Source organism: Condylostylus longicornis, unplaced genomic scaffold (assembly GCF_029603195.1).
Source record: "Condylostylus longicornis isolate FDR11 unplaced genomic scaffold, ASM2960319v2 ptg000011l, whole genome shotgun sequence".
NCBI lineage: Eukaryota > Metazoa > Arthropoda > Insecta > Diptera > Dolichopodidae > Condylostylus > Condylostylus longicornis.
In genome coordinates, this window is record NW_026577980.1 from 2,575,382 (window position 1) to 2,595,506 (window position 20,125).

At 28.8% G+C, this 20,125-nt stretch overlaps 1 protein-coding gene across 1 annotated transcript in view; it reads left to right on the forward strand.

Annotated features, from left to right (window-relative positions):
* Positions 1-20,125, forward strand: part of LOC129619321 (cytoplasmic dynein 2 heavy chain 1) — a 32,987-nt gene that overhangs the window by 852 nt on the left and 12,010 nt on the right. Inside the window, exons 2-9 of the mRNA XM_055534562.1 lie at positions 2,556-2,770; positions 16,543-16,844; positions 17,697-17,911; positions 18,011-18,141; positions 18,261-18,587; positions 18,653-19,018; positions 19,165-19,327; positions 19,392-20,048. Of these exons, the coding sequence (XP_055390537.1) occupies positions 2,556-2,770; positions 16,543-16,844; positions 17,697-17,911; positions 18,011-18,141; positions 18,261-18,587; positions 18,653-19,018; positions 19,165-19,327; positions 19,392-20,048 (2,376 nt within the window). The remainder of the gene's footprint in view (positions 1-2,555; positions 2,771-16,542; positions 16,845-17,696; positions 17,912-18,010; positions 18,142-18,260; positions 18,588-18,652; positions 19,019-19,164; positions 19,328-19,391; positions 20,049-20,125) is intronic.

Sequence of the window (20,125 nt, forward strand, 5' to 3'; positions counted from 1 at the left end):
ATCTTTATATATGTAATCTCATTCCTTGCTCATGTAAACACACTTATTTACACAAAACTGTGCTCAATAGTGGTAGTATTGTAAACAAAAAAATTCGGAAATTTTAATCCTGTGCATTCAACAAGACTGTCTTGAAACAAATATAAATACGAGTATAAATCTCTCAATTATAAATTTGAGAAGTTTATTTCCGGAAAATTTAATTAAGATTTACAAATGTTTTAACAGATCTGAAAGGTCTCTCGTATACAAGATATTTTAATATTATTTTGTAAAATTTAATTTTTATCCTCAATTATAAAATATTTTAAGAAAAATAGATTATACTTTATTTCATAATATATTAAACTCTTTTGACTTTAAATATAAGTATGTACATAATGCACATAAAAAACATTTTAAGTCCCATGTTGCAAATTATCAAAAATTTTAATTTAATGTCGATTTCACAAAAAAAAAAATTAATTCAATTTTAAATGGGGATATCTTTTTAGCCTTTGTATAGCGTTTTAAGGCATCTTAACAAACAATTAACAATTTTTTAATTAAATATCATAAAATCTATATATAGGATAATGAGCATAATATGTATACATATTGATAACCTCCAGACACTACGATAATATTTTCTATAAATACATAGGAACATTAAACGAGTAACAAACATAACCAAATTATCTTAATATTGTGCAATAACAACAAATAATCATATATGGATCTACGAATAAATTAATATGCCGTGCATTTGTATGCATATACGAGTACGACAAATAATAATTTTATAAAAATGAAAGTAACTACACCAATAGGTCATCTTACGTATTTAAAAGTTTAATATCGTTAACGATTTATTATCATTCCTTGTAACACTTGTAGCACTATACAAGACTATGCAGCAATGATAGGTCCTTATTATACACCATCCTTTAACGCATCAAAAATTTGTAAAATTTTTGTTTGGAATTGTAGGTGCCAAATCTCAACGGTTTCCTAGATATTGAGATTTTAAAAAAATTTAGTAATTTTGTACAGTTTTTTTTAAAAGTGCTGAAATTGAGAGTTTTAAGTCATGATTTAATTTCGTATAACATGTACTTTCGAAATGACAAACATTGATAATTTACTTGACAATTAACGGTCCACTAAAAATAAATTGTTATTTTTGGAAAGAAAAACAAAACAAATTTGCAAGTCGTATTAAAAGTCAAATATATACGAATAAAATCTAATATACACTGATATAAAATGACGTTTAGCTAGCTGTCATAAATGAAATTACAGTGTACTCATCTAAAATACTATATGTATATTTTAAACATAGACATGTACAACACATAACCTACACTGTATATACCTTAAAATTAATTTTAATTTTTAATATTCAAATAACTCTCAAACAAATTTGCATTTTCTTCTGCCATAAAGAATTTCATTAAACCTTATCCAATGCTTATTAATTCTGTTCTGAATATTTTATTTTAAATTTTTGTATATAATATCTATTTATGTACATAATATGTATATTAAGTGAAAATATCAAGTTTTATTGAAAATAAAATAAATTGAAATTAAATATGAAAAAAAAAAATTAAAGTAAAAATATTTTAAATTGAAAGTAAAAATAAAAATTAATTCAAAACGAATACAGAAAAGGTAGCGGAAATAAATAAATTTTATTCGTAATATCATGAGAGATTGCACTAAATGAGATAAAATTATGTCAATATGAATTCAATTAAAAAATTTTCCACTTTCATAATTTAAAAAACATCTGAAAATTTGAATTTCGCTATAGCAAAATATAAATTGTGTCAGGTGACTTTACTAGTAGTATACATATAACAAGTATTTTATCAATTTAAAATTTTAATTTTTAACACAAATAATGAATTTTTTAAAATGTTAAAATCGTACACGAAATTTAAATTTTTGAAATGAAATAAAAAATGTTTTATTTTATTAATTACTGTACTTGTATATTGGGAAAATTACCAACATTATGTTTATAGGAATGACAGTTATTATTAAAAGTAGACATTACATAATGAAAGAAAACCTACAAGTACTAATATTTTATATTTTTGTTTTAGTTCATTTTTTTTAATTAATTTGGTCTTTGATTTTTTTTTTCTTTAGTATTCATAGCTTTGTCATTTTTTCTCTCGTACATAGATTTTATCTTCATTTCATCAAATGATCCATAATTTTTCCCCTTTATTGTAGTTGCTGGAGTTTTTGAATAAATTTAATACGCTGCCTATTGTGGGCAGCTATGGGTTCTCCTCCATAACCCTTATAAGACGCTTGTGGAGGTTAACAAAAACAGTAATGCTTCGTGTAATTCAGATCAACCACTATCATTCTAAAGCAGCTTCGGCTGCGCTCCTTCTCCGCTTACAAAGGGACGGAGAAGATACAGCCCTGGATAGCAGAGGGAAGATCTGCGGGCTGAGGACGCCAGGATACAAGCTGCTTTATAGCGACGGCAGTTCGAAGGTAAGATCATGAGTATTTATTAAAAGTAACTTAAATGCTTTTCTATTACCTCTTTACAGCAATGAAGACTTGACTGTTGTCAGTCGTGAAGCTGGTGGCAGTATCTCTTGGTGGGCATCAGTATACCTGCCCTTCGACTTCCAAGGTGAGCTACCGCCCGAGAATTTGAAAGACATGGTGGAGAAGGCTCAGTCTCCCCGAACCAGCCTTATTATTGGGAGCGATGCCAATGCGCATCATGTAATCTGGGGAAGCTCGGACACTAACATGAGAGGTGAGTCACTTTTAGAATTTATTTTAGCACTAACCTGACATTAGCTAATAGAGGCTCAGAGCCCACTTTTATTACTAAAAATCGGCAGGAGGTTATAGATATAACTCTTGCCTCGAACATTCTTGCTGCTCTGGTCAGGAATTGGAAAGTGTCAGAAGATCGTTCCTCTTCTAACCACCGTTATATAGAATTCAAGTTGGTAACCAACCGAAATGCTCCCCTGACCTTCAGAAGCCGCAGAACCGTATCTGGGAAACACCTCCACGCACTAAATGGGCTGATACAGAGGGCTCTTAGCCTAGTTTCGAACTGGAAGGCCGGCTGTGAGCTGTCTATTAACCCTCAAAAGACAGAGCTAGTCATTTTCAGTAGGAGATATAAGATTCCGGGCGTAGCTCCTCCGAAACTTGGCAGAATTTGCCTATCCTTCAGCAGGGAGGCTAGATTCCTGGGGCTGGTTCTGGATTCGAAGCTGAACTGGAGACTTAACATCGTGTAGAGAGAAAAGAAAGCAACTATTGCGCTTTACTCGTGCAAGAAGGCTATCAGGAAGAGGTGAGGCCTGAAACCAAGCATGGTTTATGGGCTCCGTACTTCCTTAAACCTGAGATTAATCGGCAGAGTTCAGACGATGGCAATGGTGTGTGTTGGTGGAGCACTGCGCTCCACCCCTACACAGGCTCTTGAGATTCTCTTACATCTGTTGCCATTGGATATACTGAGGAAGCAGGTCGCTGCGGAGTCTGCAGTGCGCTTTGAGGCCGCATCACAGTGGTCATGTGGCCCTACAGGTCGCGCTTCGATTCTTGCGGACTGAGGGCACGGGGTGGGATCAATTGATTCGGTTTCTCCCGTGCTTTCATTCGTGAGGAATTTCGGAGCATCGATCTACCTAAAAAGGAGAACCGGGCATGTCTCAAAGCACTTACAGGCTGCTGCTACGCAGTGAAGCGGTGGAACGTACCAATCTGAGATGGGTGAATGGAACTAAGTGTAACGCGGCAAGGAAGTTGTGGCCAAAGCTAGACTCGTGTCTCATAAGGGATCTGATATTTCTCCGACGGGAGCATATTGGCGCAGTGATAGGGTTTTAACTGGATACTGTCTGATTGGCGATCATGCCAGGAGGAGGGGCCGCCCCGGAAACGATCTCTGTAGGAGCTGCTGTGACGAGGAGGAGGAAGAAACGGTGACCTACCTATTGTGCTCGTGTCCGGCGTTGGCGAACTCCAGGCGGAGGTTTCTTGGGTCCCACTTTTTTGGCCGTGCTACGGACCTAGCGAATGTAAATGCTAGGGATCTTGACTAATTTCTGAGGAAATCGGACTGGTTCTAATGAGGGAGAGAGGGAAGATCCGGCGGCATCACAACGGGCTTTGGTGACCTAAATGTACCCATCGGGGGGCCGTGCAACCTAACCTTTTATACTGAATGTCATTAGAAATTTAACTGTCCATTCCTTTAAAACATATACCGATGGAAGAGAATACCTCCTTACCCGCAATAACCTATATGATTGTGTAAGTTGAACCTCTGGATCATTTCAAATTTTTCACATTTTTTTTCCAATGATTTCACTCCATAAAATTGTCAATTTCACAATTCACTTTGTACATTGCCTCCTTTATGTATGCCGTGTATTTAATCAACATCCATTATGTGAGCATTTCTGATGAAATGTCAAAATTTATAATTTTTTTTAAATAATAAAATAATTTTATACCATAACATTATTTTTTCAATATTGCAAACCGTCATTTTTGAATACAATTTATTTAATTAATTTCAAATTGCTTTCAATAGAATATTTAATCATTTAAATATACAATGTTTATCGCTATGAAATATTAGAAAAAAATATATAATTATTATTTCAATCACTATCCGCAATTTTACAAGTTTTGTCAACATTATCAGCAACACCTCAATTTATGTCATAAATAAATTATTGTTAATGGGATTTAGAAATTAAAATGTTTTTAAATAATTTTACTCTCAATAAAACTTAAAGTAATTCAAAATAATTGAATAATAATTGCTGCTCATAAATTGACAATTACATTATTTAAGCATCACGAACAGGAAAATCACAAAATTATTAAAATGCTTTTAAATTGATTTTATAATTTTGCGCGATCTATGAGAAAAAAATAAACTAAACGAAGGGATTAAATTGTGTGTTTGTATGTATATATCAATGTAGATGTATAAAATGATTACAAAAATTGTTTTATAACCAGCAATCATAATAATTTGATACACATTTTTAAAATGGTTCAGCAAACATACTTAAAATCTCTTTGCATTTTCTAGGCAAGTATATTTTAATGTACATAAATTTAATACAATTTTTTTTTTCGGGAAAAGTTTGTGTGCAACAATTCAATTCAGAAGGTAATTCAAAACTGTATAAAGGGAATATTTATTATGATTGAACACAAGTTCAGAAAAATGATGTCAACTGTGAAAATTTCACATTTTTTTGCGCTGTTTTACAAAAATATAATGCTCCAAACAAGATGTAGGTAACTATAGAAATTTGTTCAACGTTTTATAGTGACGGAATTTTCCTCAGCGGCCTACAATGAATTTCCCCGCCAATAACTTTCATTTACTTTTTTTTTTGAAACTCATTTCGTATTACACATGCAATTTTAAGAATTTATAAATAATTGACATCCTCAAACCCTGAATTACCATTTTCAGACTTTTACATTTTCTATCCTTATTCAAAATCCATTTCATATCTTTGAAAAAAATAAAAATAAATCCGAAAATCAACGAGATTTTATAAAATAATATCAGAAATATTACGTCTCTGTTTATCTTATTGTTTTATCCCAACAGTATTTTTTGGCATTCAAATAGATTATTAACCATTGTTGGGATACTTTTCGATAAAGTCGTTTAAAAAAAAAAAAGAAAATCGCGGAATTTTTTCTGATAGCCACTTCTTTTTAGTTGATGTTTAGTTGTTATATTTAGAAAATATATACATATTTATTATAATCTACTAACAGCATAACAAAGTCTTCAATATTTTGCGTAAGACTGTAAGAGTGACTTTAATTCCCTGATAAAAAAAAACAAAAGGAAAATAAATTAAAAGGGATTTAAGAAAAAAAATTAGAATATTTTGATTGCATTTTGATTAATTTCTCTGTTTTATGAAAAAAAATTTTAGCAGAGATATACTAGTAGAAATAGTAGTAAGAGAGAGGGGGTCGTCCGGCCGGCCCCGCTACTTTATTGGACTAGGCTAACAAGAAGGCTCATCGACAGTCTTAAAATTAACATTCGACGAACCCTGTCATTGTACAAAGTCCAAAAAGCATGTAAAAATTAACTTCCTTGGCGAATTTAAGAGCATACTACAAACTCCCCCAGGCAATCTTGCTCCTTCTCGCGCCTTCTTTTAACATCGAATAAAAGGCACACCGAACTTTATAAACATCGCAAAGTACCCACGACACGTTTCTGTACCACCACACATAAACGGACCGGACGTCCTCAATTGTTGCCCCATTAATCATAAAGATACCCTGATGGCACCCAGACATCAGTGTAGTTGCAGCTGATTCCTCTGCCTTGAACAGCGCAAAAACCCCGCCTGGAAAACTCCACCACTATTATACAGCTTAATCGACTCCTCCAAACGCAATTCGTCAGCGAAGACTCCCGCCCTCGTACCTTAATATACCCGTACCAGCGGAAATATAAGAATTATACGAAAATTTTGTAAAATTTTAAGGAAAAAAAGTTATTGAAAGTATAATATAAAAACATTTTTGACAGTTAGCTGGTAAAGTTGACGTTGACGCAAGATTGACTTACTTATTATAGATTTGAGAAAATCAATTAAATCAAATAAATTTTTTGTGAGTAATTGAACGAAAAATGCGACATATTAGATCGAATTTCATTATTTACTTTTAAATTCTGTTGAAATTTTTTTTTCAACAGAAAACTATTATTATCTGTTCATACTACAATATTTAAGAATATCCAATAAAAATCACGTCCTCAAAATTTTTCTTATTTAATATAAACTTCATTTTTAAATATTTAAAAATTTTGAAATAAATATTTCAAAAATTTTACTTAAATTATGCTTGAAACTAAAAAAGCTGAAATTAAATACATACATACATACAAAATAAACGAATATAAATTAAAGTACAAATGATACACAATAAATTTGACAACAAACAGAAATTTAATTCAAAATGATTTTGCATAATCTTGTTGCGGGCAATGCATTTTATTCAAATTCTAAAAACCTTAAAATTCCTGATCCAATAAGTAAAAATATTATGTGTATGTATTCTCAACTTATGTAGAATACAGAAACTAAATGTGAGACATGTACACAATTCCATAGAATATAGGCAAACGTTTATTGTTCTATTCGAACCATATGAACCACCGGAACGTGTTAGCTATAATAAACATGAAAATGATTGCAATATAGATTCAACCTAAATGAAATTTAAATCAAATTGACATTCAAATCATTCGTCTATTCTATGGTTTTTAAAAATATATTTTTTATTGCTATTTTTGCTTGTTTATTTTATTATTCGATTAAAGGATTCAAACATATTATTTGAATCCTTTTGGATGTCATTTCAGATATTCAAAAAAAATAAGTTCTTATGGTGAAAAATTAAAATTGTATTTTGTATATGGTACATACATATTATAAGTTATTCAAAAACAAGCATTTTTTATTTGTTTAAAATTAAAAATATAAAGAATTTTAATAATAACCTTTATTCATCGATCAACTGACTGCAACCATTAAGCCCAATCGTGGAATACCATCGAAAGCCAAAAAGCATTAACTTTAAAACAACGTCAACTTACAGTTCAACAAGATATGTTAGAAGGGAGCGTTCTGTTCGCGGAAAATTTTACACGAAGTCCTAATTTGTTCGTAATTTTACAGCCACACAATAGTTTTGCTTGCTTCATTTTCGGTGGGTTATCCTAGTACTCTTGCTGCAAACGAGTGATTTTATTTTTCGAAAACCGCCTCGCAGCAACTAGATAGATCCGAAAATAACTCGGGACCAGCAACCTGAAAATACCCTAAAATGAAATTCAAGCAAATTTCATTCCAGTAACACTGATCACTGATGACCATTTGCCGAAATAACAATGCTTTTATATTAATTTTACCTTTTTTTGCAACCATTTGTACATAACTACAGGTATTTCTTCTGTAAACTATCAATGGGAATGTCATCTTAAAGTTATATCTGACCGCGGTACTCATTCCCAGACATGCATAGTCAGCTCATGTCTTTTATGCCTTCGACCATAACAGGGTGTCTCGCCCGTCACTCGTGGTTGAGACCTACAAGTTTAAATAATTTTTTTTTGAAGTTTAGGTACAGAAACACCTCATAATATATGTTAAGATGTTCTGCATAATATTCCCAAACGGCTCCTTAGGCTATCATAACCAATGAATTATTTTTTGGAACAGTTTTCTGTATTAAACAAAACAATTGTAGCATAGGTAGACATCGACCGGATTATATGCCTTCCCGAAATCCTTTCCTCTTGTTTTACTTCTAATACAAAATGTAAAACAATTTTCTATGTATCAAAGCAAAAATTTAAGTTCATTTCTTACTAAAATTTAATTTTCAACCAAATAATTATTATATACGCCAGTTTTTCATGATGGCAGCAGTAAAAGTATAACTTGGGAAAAAAAATATTTTTTCTATTATGACATTGATAACGTTATATTCGGCAAATTTCATAAAAATTCATAATGGTCCTAGTGAGCTTTATAATATCAGTAACCAAAATTTAATAAGGTTGTTATATTCATAAAATTTACGACCCCAATAATATTGACCTGTTATTATAATAATGGTTATTATGATGAACGTATTCCTGTTCCAGATTATTTTTCTTCTTTCTTCCTTATTCGATATAGTATATAGTATTATGTTTGTAGAAATGGTAATGACAATTCACAGAATGACAATGACAATTCATATTATTTTCTATAACGTTAGCTATACACAGTTTATTTAAAGTAAGGTTAAAATTTATAACAAGAAGTCGATAGAGGAAACAAAATTCCTATTAAGTAATTTATTTTATGACTTTTTAACATAATTTTTTTTTTGACCAATATCATAAAATTTTGACCTCAAATTTGATATTTTTGTGTAATATTTTGTTTTAATGTATAAAAAAATATGGTGCCAATGCTCTACAATATTTGAACTTTTGAAAAGTTAATTTTTGAATAAAAGAAAAATCGAAGAGATTTTTTACATAATTTTTCATTAGTTTCCATAAACGATTTTTGTATTAAATTATGAGAATTTTTAATATTTTTTTTTTAGAAAATATAAAGAATTTAATTAAAGAGTAAAGATAATTTTAATGCTGAACAACAAAAATATTCGGCAAAATGTGACATCTTACCCCTCTTTTATATAGAAAACTAACGCGTAACCGTTGAGTATGTTGGCTAAAGAGTGTTTGACTTTCAATATATAAATTTATTAAGCATTCAAGTTGCACTTTAAATTTGTTGTATACACGTAAGTTTTTGTAAATCTTAAACATTTTTTTTATGTCGTCTTTGAGAATTTTAAAAAATTATTCACTTAATCTTTTATATTTACTCACAACTATTTTTAAATTTTCAATTGCTTCTATACGTTATATGTAAATTAAACTGTTAACAAACAAAAAAATCAAACATAAATACTGAAAATTCAAAGAAAACTAATTCTATTAAAATACGCATTTATTTACACAAACACTTGCATACTTAAAAGGTGACACCTAGCGATTATATCCTTAAAATCTTTATTCAATTAAAAAATTTAATTAAAGTAAAAGGAAAATGTTTAAACTTTCAATTAAAAATTTTTCTTTAACAGAGACACCTTTAATTAAAATCATAAATTAAGTATGATATATATATGTATATGTATTTATGATTGACAAAGATGAATAAATGCGAATATCATTATAGGCGCATTTAAATTATAAAAAGTTTAAAATTTCTATTTTAAGATCTAAGTGTTTTTGATGAGAGATGAAAAACTTGACATCTTTAAATGTTATTACTAGCATCACTTAATAACTAATTTGAAATACAGTTAGAATTATGTGTCTGTACATTACGTTAATGTATATCACATCTATTTGTCAAATCTGTCATGCACACTATTTAAATGATTAAGTTGAATGAGTTGAATTTCAGAATCTGCTAATTTTTGCACAAAATTACTTGTACGAATGACAGACAAGTCTATTAATGGTTTATTATTTTTGAAATTTTTTTATTTAAATGGTTTTAAAACAAGGTATACATTATGTGTATATCTCAAAATGAACATGAATATTTAATTTTATGTATTATTGTTGCAAATTTCTTTTAAATTTATTATTCGAATTCGAAATTCTACGAATATTTAAAATATTTTATTCGGATTCAACTAATATTCAGAAACCCTAAACTCAGCAAGAAACTATTAAATTATTAACAAGTTTGAATGTGTGTGTATGCAAATATATATTTTTAAATTTCTTTGAATTACAAACTATAATATTTTCTCTATTAAAAATCAGGCTTTTTTAATATCAAGCAATTTTATTCTAAATTATCTATTCATATTTCTATTCAACAAATATAATTTAATAAAAAATAAATTTTCTTATAGTAAAATAATCAAGAATTACTCTTTAATGCTATTTAAATTTTTTTTTCCATTCCCATCTTTAATGCAATATTCTTTAAGTTTCGATTTTAATTTTTAATAAAATCGATTATTGTTTGTGATGTAAAAAACCTTAAATCAACAAATATGTTTGAAGGTTTTTTTGAAATAGAGAAGAAATTTTCTCTATTCTCTTTTGTTTTTTTTATTTTTTTGAAAAATAAATGAGAAATAATTGCATATGTAAAATTTTTAAAATTAATTCAACTTTTCGATTCTCTTTCGATTTTTTTCTTTTCTTAAAGTTAAATTCAGTTTGCAATCAAATGCAGTACAATAAAGTTAAAGCAAGAACAAGTAGTAAAAACACCAAAAAGAAAAAAAAATAAATTATTTTCTTTTCCAATACTTTTCTAAAAGTTAAATATTTACCATTTCCTCTATACATGAAGCAAAAAAGAGTAAACCAACAATGGTAAAGTTTGAAACTATTTTGTAATTTCATATTCACTTCTTTTTTTTTACTCGTGCCATTCAATGAAAGCTTGTTTATATGCAAATATCATTATCGCTTTTACATCTTAAAGAATTCATACATTCCGAATTGGGTATTATAATTTTATTTAATCATTTAGAATACTTACGAGTATTTAAAATAAATTGAATGAAGAAAAGAAAATTAAAAAATAAATAAATTAAGTAAGTCTTCTGGATGCGAAACTGAATTCGAAACAGAACTTGAACCAGAACAGTAATCCAAAATTCAATTTTAAAAAGAAAGCTGAGTCCAATTACCAACTCGAACCCAAACCGGACCCCGCATTTGAATTTAAACAAGGAATCCGAACCCGATCCCAAACCCGATCCGAAACCTGAACTTTAGTTCGAACTCGAGCCAGACCTTAATTTAAGTAAGGGTGATTTCAAACCAAAAACTTATTCTGAATTCGAAGCTGAGTTTGTGTTCGAATGAATATGATAATTTCAAATATTTACGTCTAGATATTCACACACGTCATATTATATAGAGAGTAACTTACAAATTTATTAAATTTTTTTACAAATTCTAAGAAAATATCTTAATATAGATAGTATATATCGAATTTTTATTCATTTTATTTGAAAAATACATTTCTTAAATTATATTTTCACTCCATTAAATTTGGTGTGACACATAATACATAGATACAACACACAGAAAAAAAAAAGAGAATAATAATAGGAGAAGAATAGTGACAATTTATTATTTATTTGAATTGCTAAGTGAATTGACAATAAAATGTTAGTATTTAACCATATTGAAGATGGGGAGTTTTCGATGGCGAAAATAATTTTTTTTTTTCTTATAAAGTTTCGAGCAGGAGCAAAGAATTCTTTAAATTCTTTTTTGTAATCGTATAATGTTCTTTATCTAAATTACACATACATATACACAAACTGTGTTAATTTTTATTTTTCACATTTTAGCCTCAATCCGGTTCAAGTTTTTGTACATTTTTTGTGATAATAGTCGGCATTTTTAATAATTATATTGTCATAAAAATATTTACCTGTTCAAATTTTATGATTCGAAAAATTCTTATTCTATTCGATTAGAAACGAGAAATTAAACGTATAAATTCGCAGTACTTGATGAATATTTTAGCATTTATATATCTAAATTAAAGAGACAATGCAATTAAACAAAGATATAAGAACTGTGATATCAATTTGTCATTACCTTAATGACATCTATTGTCAATATTCAATATTTATTCAATATTAAGAATTAACATGTGCTGGACATCTAGTTACAAATTTCTATACTAATGATATTTATTACCAATTTATTTTTTTATTATTAGTCGAAAAGACCGTCAAATTCAAATAATATAAGTTTGAATATCATTTAATTTTTTTGCTTTTGTTGTAATAAATTTTTACTCGATCTTCTTTACAGTATTATACAAAAAAAATAAAACAAAATCAGAGGGTATACCGGTATAATTTTCATATAAATAACTGACATATGATATTATTATGGAAAAATAAAAAAAAAATAAATAAAATTATCTATGGAAGTAAAATAGAATAAAAATAGAAATATTTTGCCAAATACACAGTAAGAATTTTTAAACGTGGAACCATAACAGAAGAGCATTCACCAAAAAAATAAAAATCTTATTTTGATTCGCCGCTCTTTTTCAAAAGAAAAAAAATGAAATATTTTTATTTTTTTTTTACCAATCGTTTTGTATACAAAATGTGTGGTTATCTGATGGCGTCAAATTTCATATGCCGAATTTTCGGCGAAAAATCGTTTCACCATAGAAGCACAAATAAACTATTATTAGGGAGATGTCCGTCTGTTTGTCTGGTAGATGTTCGTTTGCCTGTCTGTCTATCTGCCAGTCTTCGAGAAAGGGACGATTTGATTAACTTTCAGGAAAGATAAAGTTTCTGAAATTAGAAGTTTCCCATGGGCGGATTTGATTAGAACTTTTTCCATGGACCCAGCAAATTTTTCGTGAAAATCATGGCTTGGAAACAGAATTTTCATTAGGAGGCCAGTTTTACACATTTGATCATATTTCAGGAACTAATTGACGGAATTTCTTAAAATTTAATGTTTGACTTCTGATTCTTAATGGAATTAACTTTGGAAAGGAATTAGATCACGGAAAACTACTAAGAGCCAAGGTACATTAACTAAATCCTATTGTCAATCTTTCATAGAATTTAAAATCTTAAAAGAAAATTTTCATAATCTTATGCAGCAATTTAACAACCCAGCCGGTTATGTGCTGCTCACATCAGATTTTTTTTTCTAATTTTCTATTCATTTTCTTTATTCAGTTATTTATGCTAATGGTGTTTTGGCTGTCTTGTTAGTGACAATCTGACATATTTTCAACACCGCACATGTACCATCTACATATATATGTATGTATGCCAAAACGATTATAGGATATCGTTTGTTAAACTTCTATTCTCTCATATTCATTTTTTATTATGTAGACTTTTTTTCCGTCTTATGAAAATTGGTTTTTAAAAAATTTCTTTTATGTCACCAATATAAATGTACAAATATAATAATATGGTGATCATATCTCTTATCTAAACTCTTATAGTGTCTGAATCCAATTCCATTTAAAATAAAATTTTTCTTTTAAGAGATTTTTTTTTAGTATTTTTTTTTAAATTCAAATTAGCTTTTCTTGCATGCTTTCAAATAAAGGAACTTTTGAATGATAATAAAAAATTGTGATGGAAAATTAGTTTTTGTTACAGAAAAATTGACTTACAGGACAGGAGCCACATGATATCTATAAAAAAATCAAAAATTTTAAAAGCACCATGATAATGGAAGCAATTTCAGAAGCATCATGGATATGGTCAGTAAATTTTGAGATGGAAATAACAGCAATATTGGGATAGGTGCATGATAACGATTTGTAAAAGTTGAGTATTCAAATGCAGTTGTCATAATTTCGTAGTTCTTATATTGGATTAAGCTCTTATATTCGATATTTCGTTAAACTTCTAATTTATTTTAAAGTGCACAAGACTGCGTGTGCAAATTTTGCACTCTATTTTTATAACACTCAAGAAAATGGTTATAGATGAAGACATAAGTCCATTTAGCAATGGTTGTCCGTCTCTCATCTCATCTTATCTTACTGATAACTCAAAAAACTAATTGGACTAAGCTCAATAAAATGCTATTTTCTAAATTCTAATTCTATGCTCTTCTCATATCAACGTTTAATAAGAATTCGAAAATAAGAACTCTGCAAATTATATTTTCTTTGCTTCGCATTTAATAATCGAAATAATTATAAAAATCTCATAAAACTTATTGCAATTAAAAAATCCTAAATGAACTTCACAAAATTCTAAACCAGTAAATTTTTTCTTAAAGGGCTCATAATATTTCTTATATATTTAAAATTAGCACGAAACTTGAAGCCTTATCCAAAAAAAGAACTTTTTTTTTATATCAACGCTTATTTACACCATCCCAAAATTTATTAACATTCCTAACTTATTTATAGCTCTTCCAATTTTTATTCTTTATGTAAATCATTAATAAAAATTATTTATAACATACAATAAGAAGAACAAAGCAATCCATTACAACTCATTCTAAAACAAACAATTAAAATTTATTTTTTTTCTCATACTAATTCATTCCAAAAACAAGAAAAAGAAAATTTTATTTATCCTTTTCCTACTTAATTCAAATTCCAACTTTATCTGGAAGAGTTTTTCGTATTTCTAGTTGTCCATTTGCTTTGTTTATATGGTCCACTTTACTTTAATATTTATGATATTTAGCATAAAACTTTTTAATTCTTCTAATTAATGACAAAGAAGAAGAATGATTACAAAAACAAACTTATAGAACAGAAAAATCCCTAAGAAGCAATATCAAAAGAAAAATTGTTAAAAATGAGGAGACTGACAACAAAATTAGAATAATTTGAAATAAAAATAATGGTTCTGACAATTATAAGATTTTTTTTAAATTATTTTTTCTAGTTATACGAACATTTTGATATAAATCACCAAAAAAGCTGGGCGTGATATGCAAGCAGTTTCACCACGATTAGCAAGAAATACAAATAAAAATATTGGATAACCGAATTGAGTGCGCATTTCTAAATCACTTCATTGTCAAACATCAGGTGGGACATGACATCAAAAATCAGACGTGCCAAATAGGTACGGTAAAATTTTCGTCAACAAAATATAAAACATATCTACGAGTCGACGTGGAATATTCCTGTCTAAAAAATAAGCAGCATAAAATAATTGAAATATAACACAGCAAGAATCAATTAACTATTAAATTGAAGAAAGAAAATAGAGCCTGAGAAGGCTATACACTCAAAGCCAGTAAAATATTCTGTGAAAGGCTGTCAAATTAACCCTCAAGGTAAAGCAAAAAAATGCAAACACTGCGCAAATCAGAAGAAAAAATAAAGAGAATGCAAAAACATGATCCGAAATAATATAATCTGCACAAAATAGACTCAAATTCCGAAGATTAGTTGATGTCTTGGATGTCCCAATGATAGAAAAGGTAAAAAATAATATTCAATATTTATTTAAATTTCATTCAATCACAAAAATTAATTATTGTGTAATATTCCAGTTACCGCACGAAACAAGAGTATAAGTTTCATTCATCTAAATCACAAGATATTGAATAAATTGTTGAATTACAAAAATAATCTACTTTACATACATACATACAAATACGCACTCAAATTATTTATAAAACATTGTTACCAAAATTAATTCGAAAACCAACTTCTCCATTCGTTTCCCCATTGTATTTGAATTAGTAAAGAAAACTTTGTTTACAATCAGAATATTTTCTTTTAATAACAACCGGTTTATTTACTACCTAAAACATAATTTAGTAACAAAAAGAAATATAATAAATATGGCAACGTGCCTTCCATTCATAAGAATTTTGAAGGGCATTGCACTTTAAAAAATTGTTAACACAATTTCAACAGGTAATTTTTATTATTGTTATGAATGAAAACTGATTGTAAAAGGATATTTAATCCTTGATATTATTGCTCCATTCACATTTCTATCAAACTAACAACAAGAATGTAGGATTCTATACCATTCAAAACATAAATAAAAACATAATGAACAGTTAAAAAATGTATAACAGTAAACGATTTTACCGCAATTTTATTTTTAAAAAATCACCTGCCAGTCAACTGTTACCTAAGTGATTGTTAGTCTCAAACAAATAAGAATGAAAATACGCCATATTTAATCGATATTTTAGTTAAAGCCGTTTTTGACATTCTATTAGTCAAAAGTGAATAATTTAATTTTAAAAACTGAACGAAAATATGAAAAAAAAACATTTTACATTGTTTTAATTAAAAAAAAAATCTTTTAAACCAAAGAAATAATTTTTAAGTTAAAAACAAACCAAAATATGAACGACAAAACAAAATTTATTTTGACAACATCAGGTAATTAAAAAATTAATTTTGCAAGAATTTTCAATTTTAAGGATTCTTATTCTTTAATGTAATAATTTATTTGCAATTATTATAGCATCTTACTTTAATGGTGTTGTGGCAAAAGAAGATACATCATTTGTTGAAGCATTTTTTAAAAATGATGAAATTACAACAATTGGTGCAACTATGGAAAATGGTCGCATAATATTCCACCATAAAATACCAACTGGACAAGTTTGTTTAGTTTTTTATAAAATTCCACATTTACAAACTTCAATAAATCAATCGGATAATGGATGTGATGTACAATTAGGAATGTTAACTTTAGAAGGTGGTATGGTTAAGTCAATGTATAATTCAGTTTCAAGAATATTTTCACCACATGTTGGAGCAAAGGTAAGCAACCATATTTTATAATTAAATTCACTTTTTTCATATTATTATTTTATACTTTTATATAGTTTTTGATTGGTTAGTTGACGTGACCATTGTGAACCAGGTCTACCGCAACTCAATTACCAAAAATGTGCCGTTTTGTTATCACCATCCCATGACCGCCAGGCTTATCTAAGCCACTCGTCTTTTTTTAGAGATCCATTTAAATCCCCGATGCCAATTTTCGATATCTCCTTCCGCCTCACGTGACTAATTTGACTCCAATGAGCCAACAGTTCTTCCGACAACTGCGATTTCGTATTCGAAAGATTAAAGAAAGCTGGGATTTGTCCGCATACTACCCTAACGGCTAATGTTCTGTGTAAGCTACCGTCAGGCCTGTAATGCCACCTAAGATATCGCCAGGACCCTACCCGATTTTCTACGGTATATTTTGAACATATTTTTCTTGAAGCCCCGCATGTAGACAGAGCTTTCTAACTGCGGTCGACGCTCGATAGATAATGTCTATATATATATGCGATTTCACAGTGCTGATGGGGACGAAAAACCCGTTCCGCCCCGTTAATGTGGTTTGAATTTTAAGTTTTGTGTAATTTATTTCACTTGATAATGTCAACTTTAGGTATACTACATTATTTTTAAACATTATACAACAAATTGGCCTCAGTCTATTTTGCCTCTTAACCCCTTTACAAAAAAAAGTGAAAAATCGAAGCAAATCGCATTATTGAATTTTCGATCAGCCTATTATAGCCTCTTTAGGCAATTGTTATTATTATTAGACCGGAAAAAATAAAGTAAATATTGAGTACTAAAGATTCTTATGATTTTATTTTCATAATTTTTTAGAATCGTAATGAATATGGACCTGAGCTATATGGTTTACTGCAAAATTTGCAAACTTCTTTGAATTCAACATTGGGACTCCCGGAATCTGGAATAACAAGTGTACAAGATGAAATGAATTATTGGAATCAAAAAATAATAAATGCCTCAACAAAATACGATAGAGAACAAGCACAAACATTTGCAGAAATGTTAGAAAAATTAAATGAACAATTAAAGTAAGTACTTATTGAAATAAAGTACGTCCACGTATTTATCGAATTCAATATTCCAAATTGTTCATAGCAAATAAATACAATTTCTTTGTACTTTTGCAGCAAAATTGATCAAAATAATATAAGCAGCATTGAAGAATTTTTGGATATTGCTCATGGTAGTTTGGATGAAATTTGGAAATTAAAATATCATTATCCACAAAATCGTATGGGAGATCTAATGGATGTAATATGTTAGTCAAGTCTTTTCACTATTCACTAATTCAGAAGCCACTATTCAGATAATTTTTAAAATCTTTCTTAAGTATTAATCAATTCAGAGTCTATTTACATAAGAACCTATATTTCACAGGCAATTTTATAATTGAAATTTGCACTGAAATTCTTCTATTGGAAAATATATGGAGTTTAAGTTCTTATCATGTCAATAATTTAATGAGTCAAGCTATGGATATAACAGATTCTTGGTTACAATTATGTGATACATTGACTAGATTATTTTGGCCAAATTATATTCAACATCAATGGCTAGGTGATCCACATATACCAAAACGAGGAAAACAATTTAAAGAACGTTTAACAGAAATTCGTAATATTAAAAACTTATATAAACAAATTGTAACCTTAATCAACATTCAAGAGATACGCGATCTATTATCGCATAATTCAGCTTTTAAATGTAAATTTTGCATTATAAAGTTCAAGTTTATGAAATTTTTTTTTAATTTATTTTTTTTTATTTAGCTGTGCATATTTTCGATATTTCATCAATTGGTCAAATGAAATGGAATAAAGCATTAAATTATTTTGAGCAAATGCTGCAACCAGTTGATGAAAGAATAGCAATGGCAATTAAAGGTGAATTGCAAATTCATCTTAATAATCCAAAACAAATGATGTATATTTTTCAAAAGTACGATACTTTAATACGTCGGCCGACAGTAATGGAACTTTTAATACCTGAAAGGGAACAATTTTTGCAAAGTTTAACAGCATTTATTCATGACTTACGAAAGACTATGAATGATATAAATGTAGAGCCTAATTCGAGCCCTTTGTCGACCTTATGCAATGAATGCCGCTGGTTGAAAATTATTCAATATCAAGTAAGTATTAAGTTAATTGTCAGCGAAAATAGCTTAAAATTTTTATTCATCCTTTTTTTATTGAAATTTGAAATTACTCTTGTATTTTTACTTTTCTAAATGTTTAATTATGTATTTAAAATGGTTTTCTTAAATTTCTTTTACAGATAGGCGAAATTGATATCGTAAGTCATTTGATAAGCGGCAGAGATGGTTTTGATAGAGCTAATCAGTTGGTACAAGAACTTAAAGAAGAAGTCGATTCGCTTTTAAGAACCAATTTTGAAATTTGGTCTGAACAGTGTTCATCGGGTATTAAAAATGGAAAGCTACGGTACTGTACAACAAAAACTTTTATGTTAAAAATTCCTCAAAAAAAAAATATTGCCCTCTTTTAGACTTCATGAAGATCAACCGGTTGTTAAATTTGAAAGTGAAGGTCGTCAGCTAATGGAAGTTACTTTTAATCCAGAATTGATTACACTTTGTGCTGATGTACGTGAATTTCAAAATTTGGGTTATACAATTCCAATTGAGTTACGTGTTGTTGCCGATCATGCATCAAAATTTATTAGTTACGCTAGACGTCTTCAACAAATTGCAACATTTCACAACACAATTGGTGACCGTATGATACCATGTCAACGGCCAATAATGCTTCAAAATGCTGTAGAATTTTCAAGTTTAGTTAAAAGTGAATCAGTTGCATGGAATGACGAAGAATCCGTTGAACGATACGTTTCAACTTTACAGAGTGCAGTTACAAAATTATCTGCTGATAATACTTTATTAGTTGGATATCATGAACAAGCCAAACGTATTGTCATAAAACTAATGAATACTGATTTATTAAATGAAATTCAAACTTGGAAAGAAGAAATGAAGCATTTAAGAGAATTAGTTGCAAATTTGGAACGACAAGGATACACAAATTTAGAAGCATTCAATTTACATTGGGATCATCAATTATATAAAGTTTTAGAATACCAATACATAATGGGATTGATCGATATGAATAATAAATTACCCGATATCAAAATTGATATAATATTTAGGTAAGACTAAAGACACAAATAAAGGTGCAATATTCACGTTTCATAATTACAACACTGAAAATTTGTCTTGAAAAAAA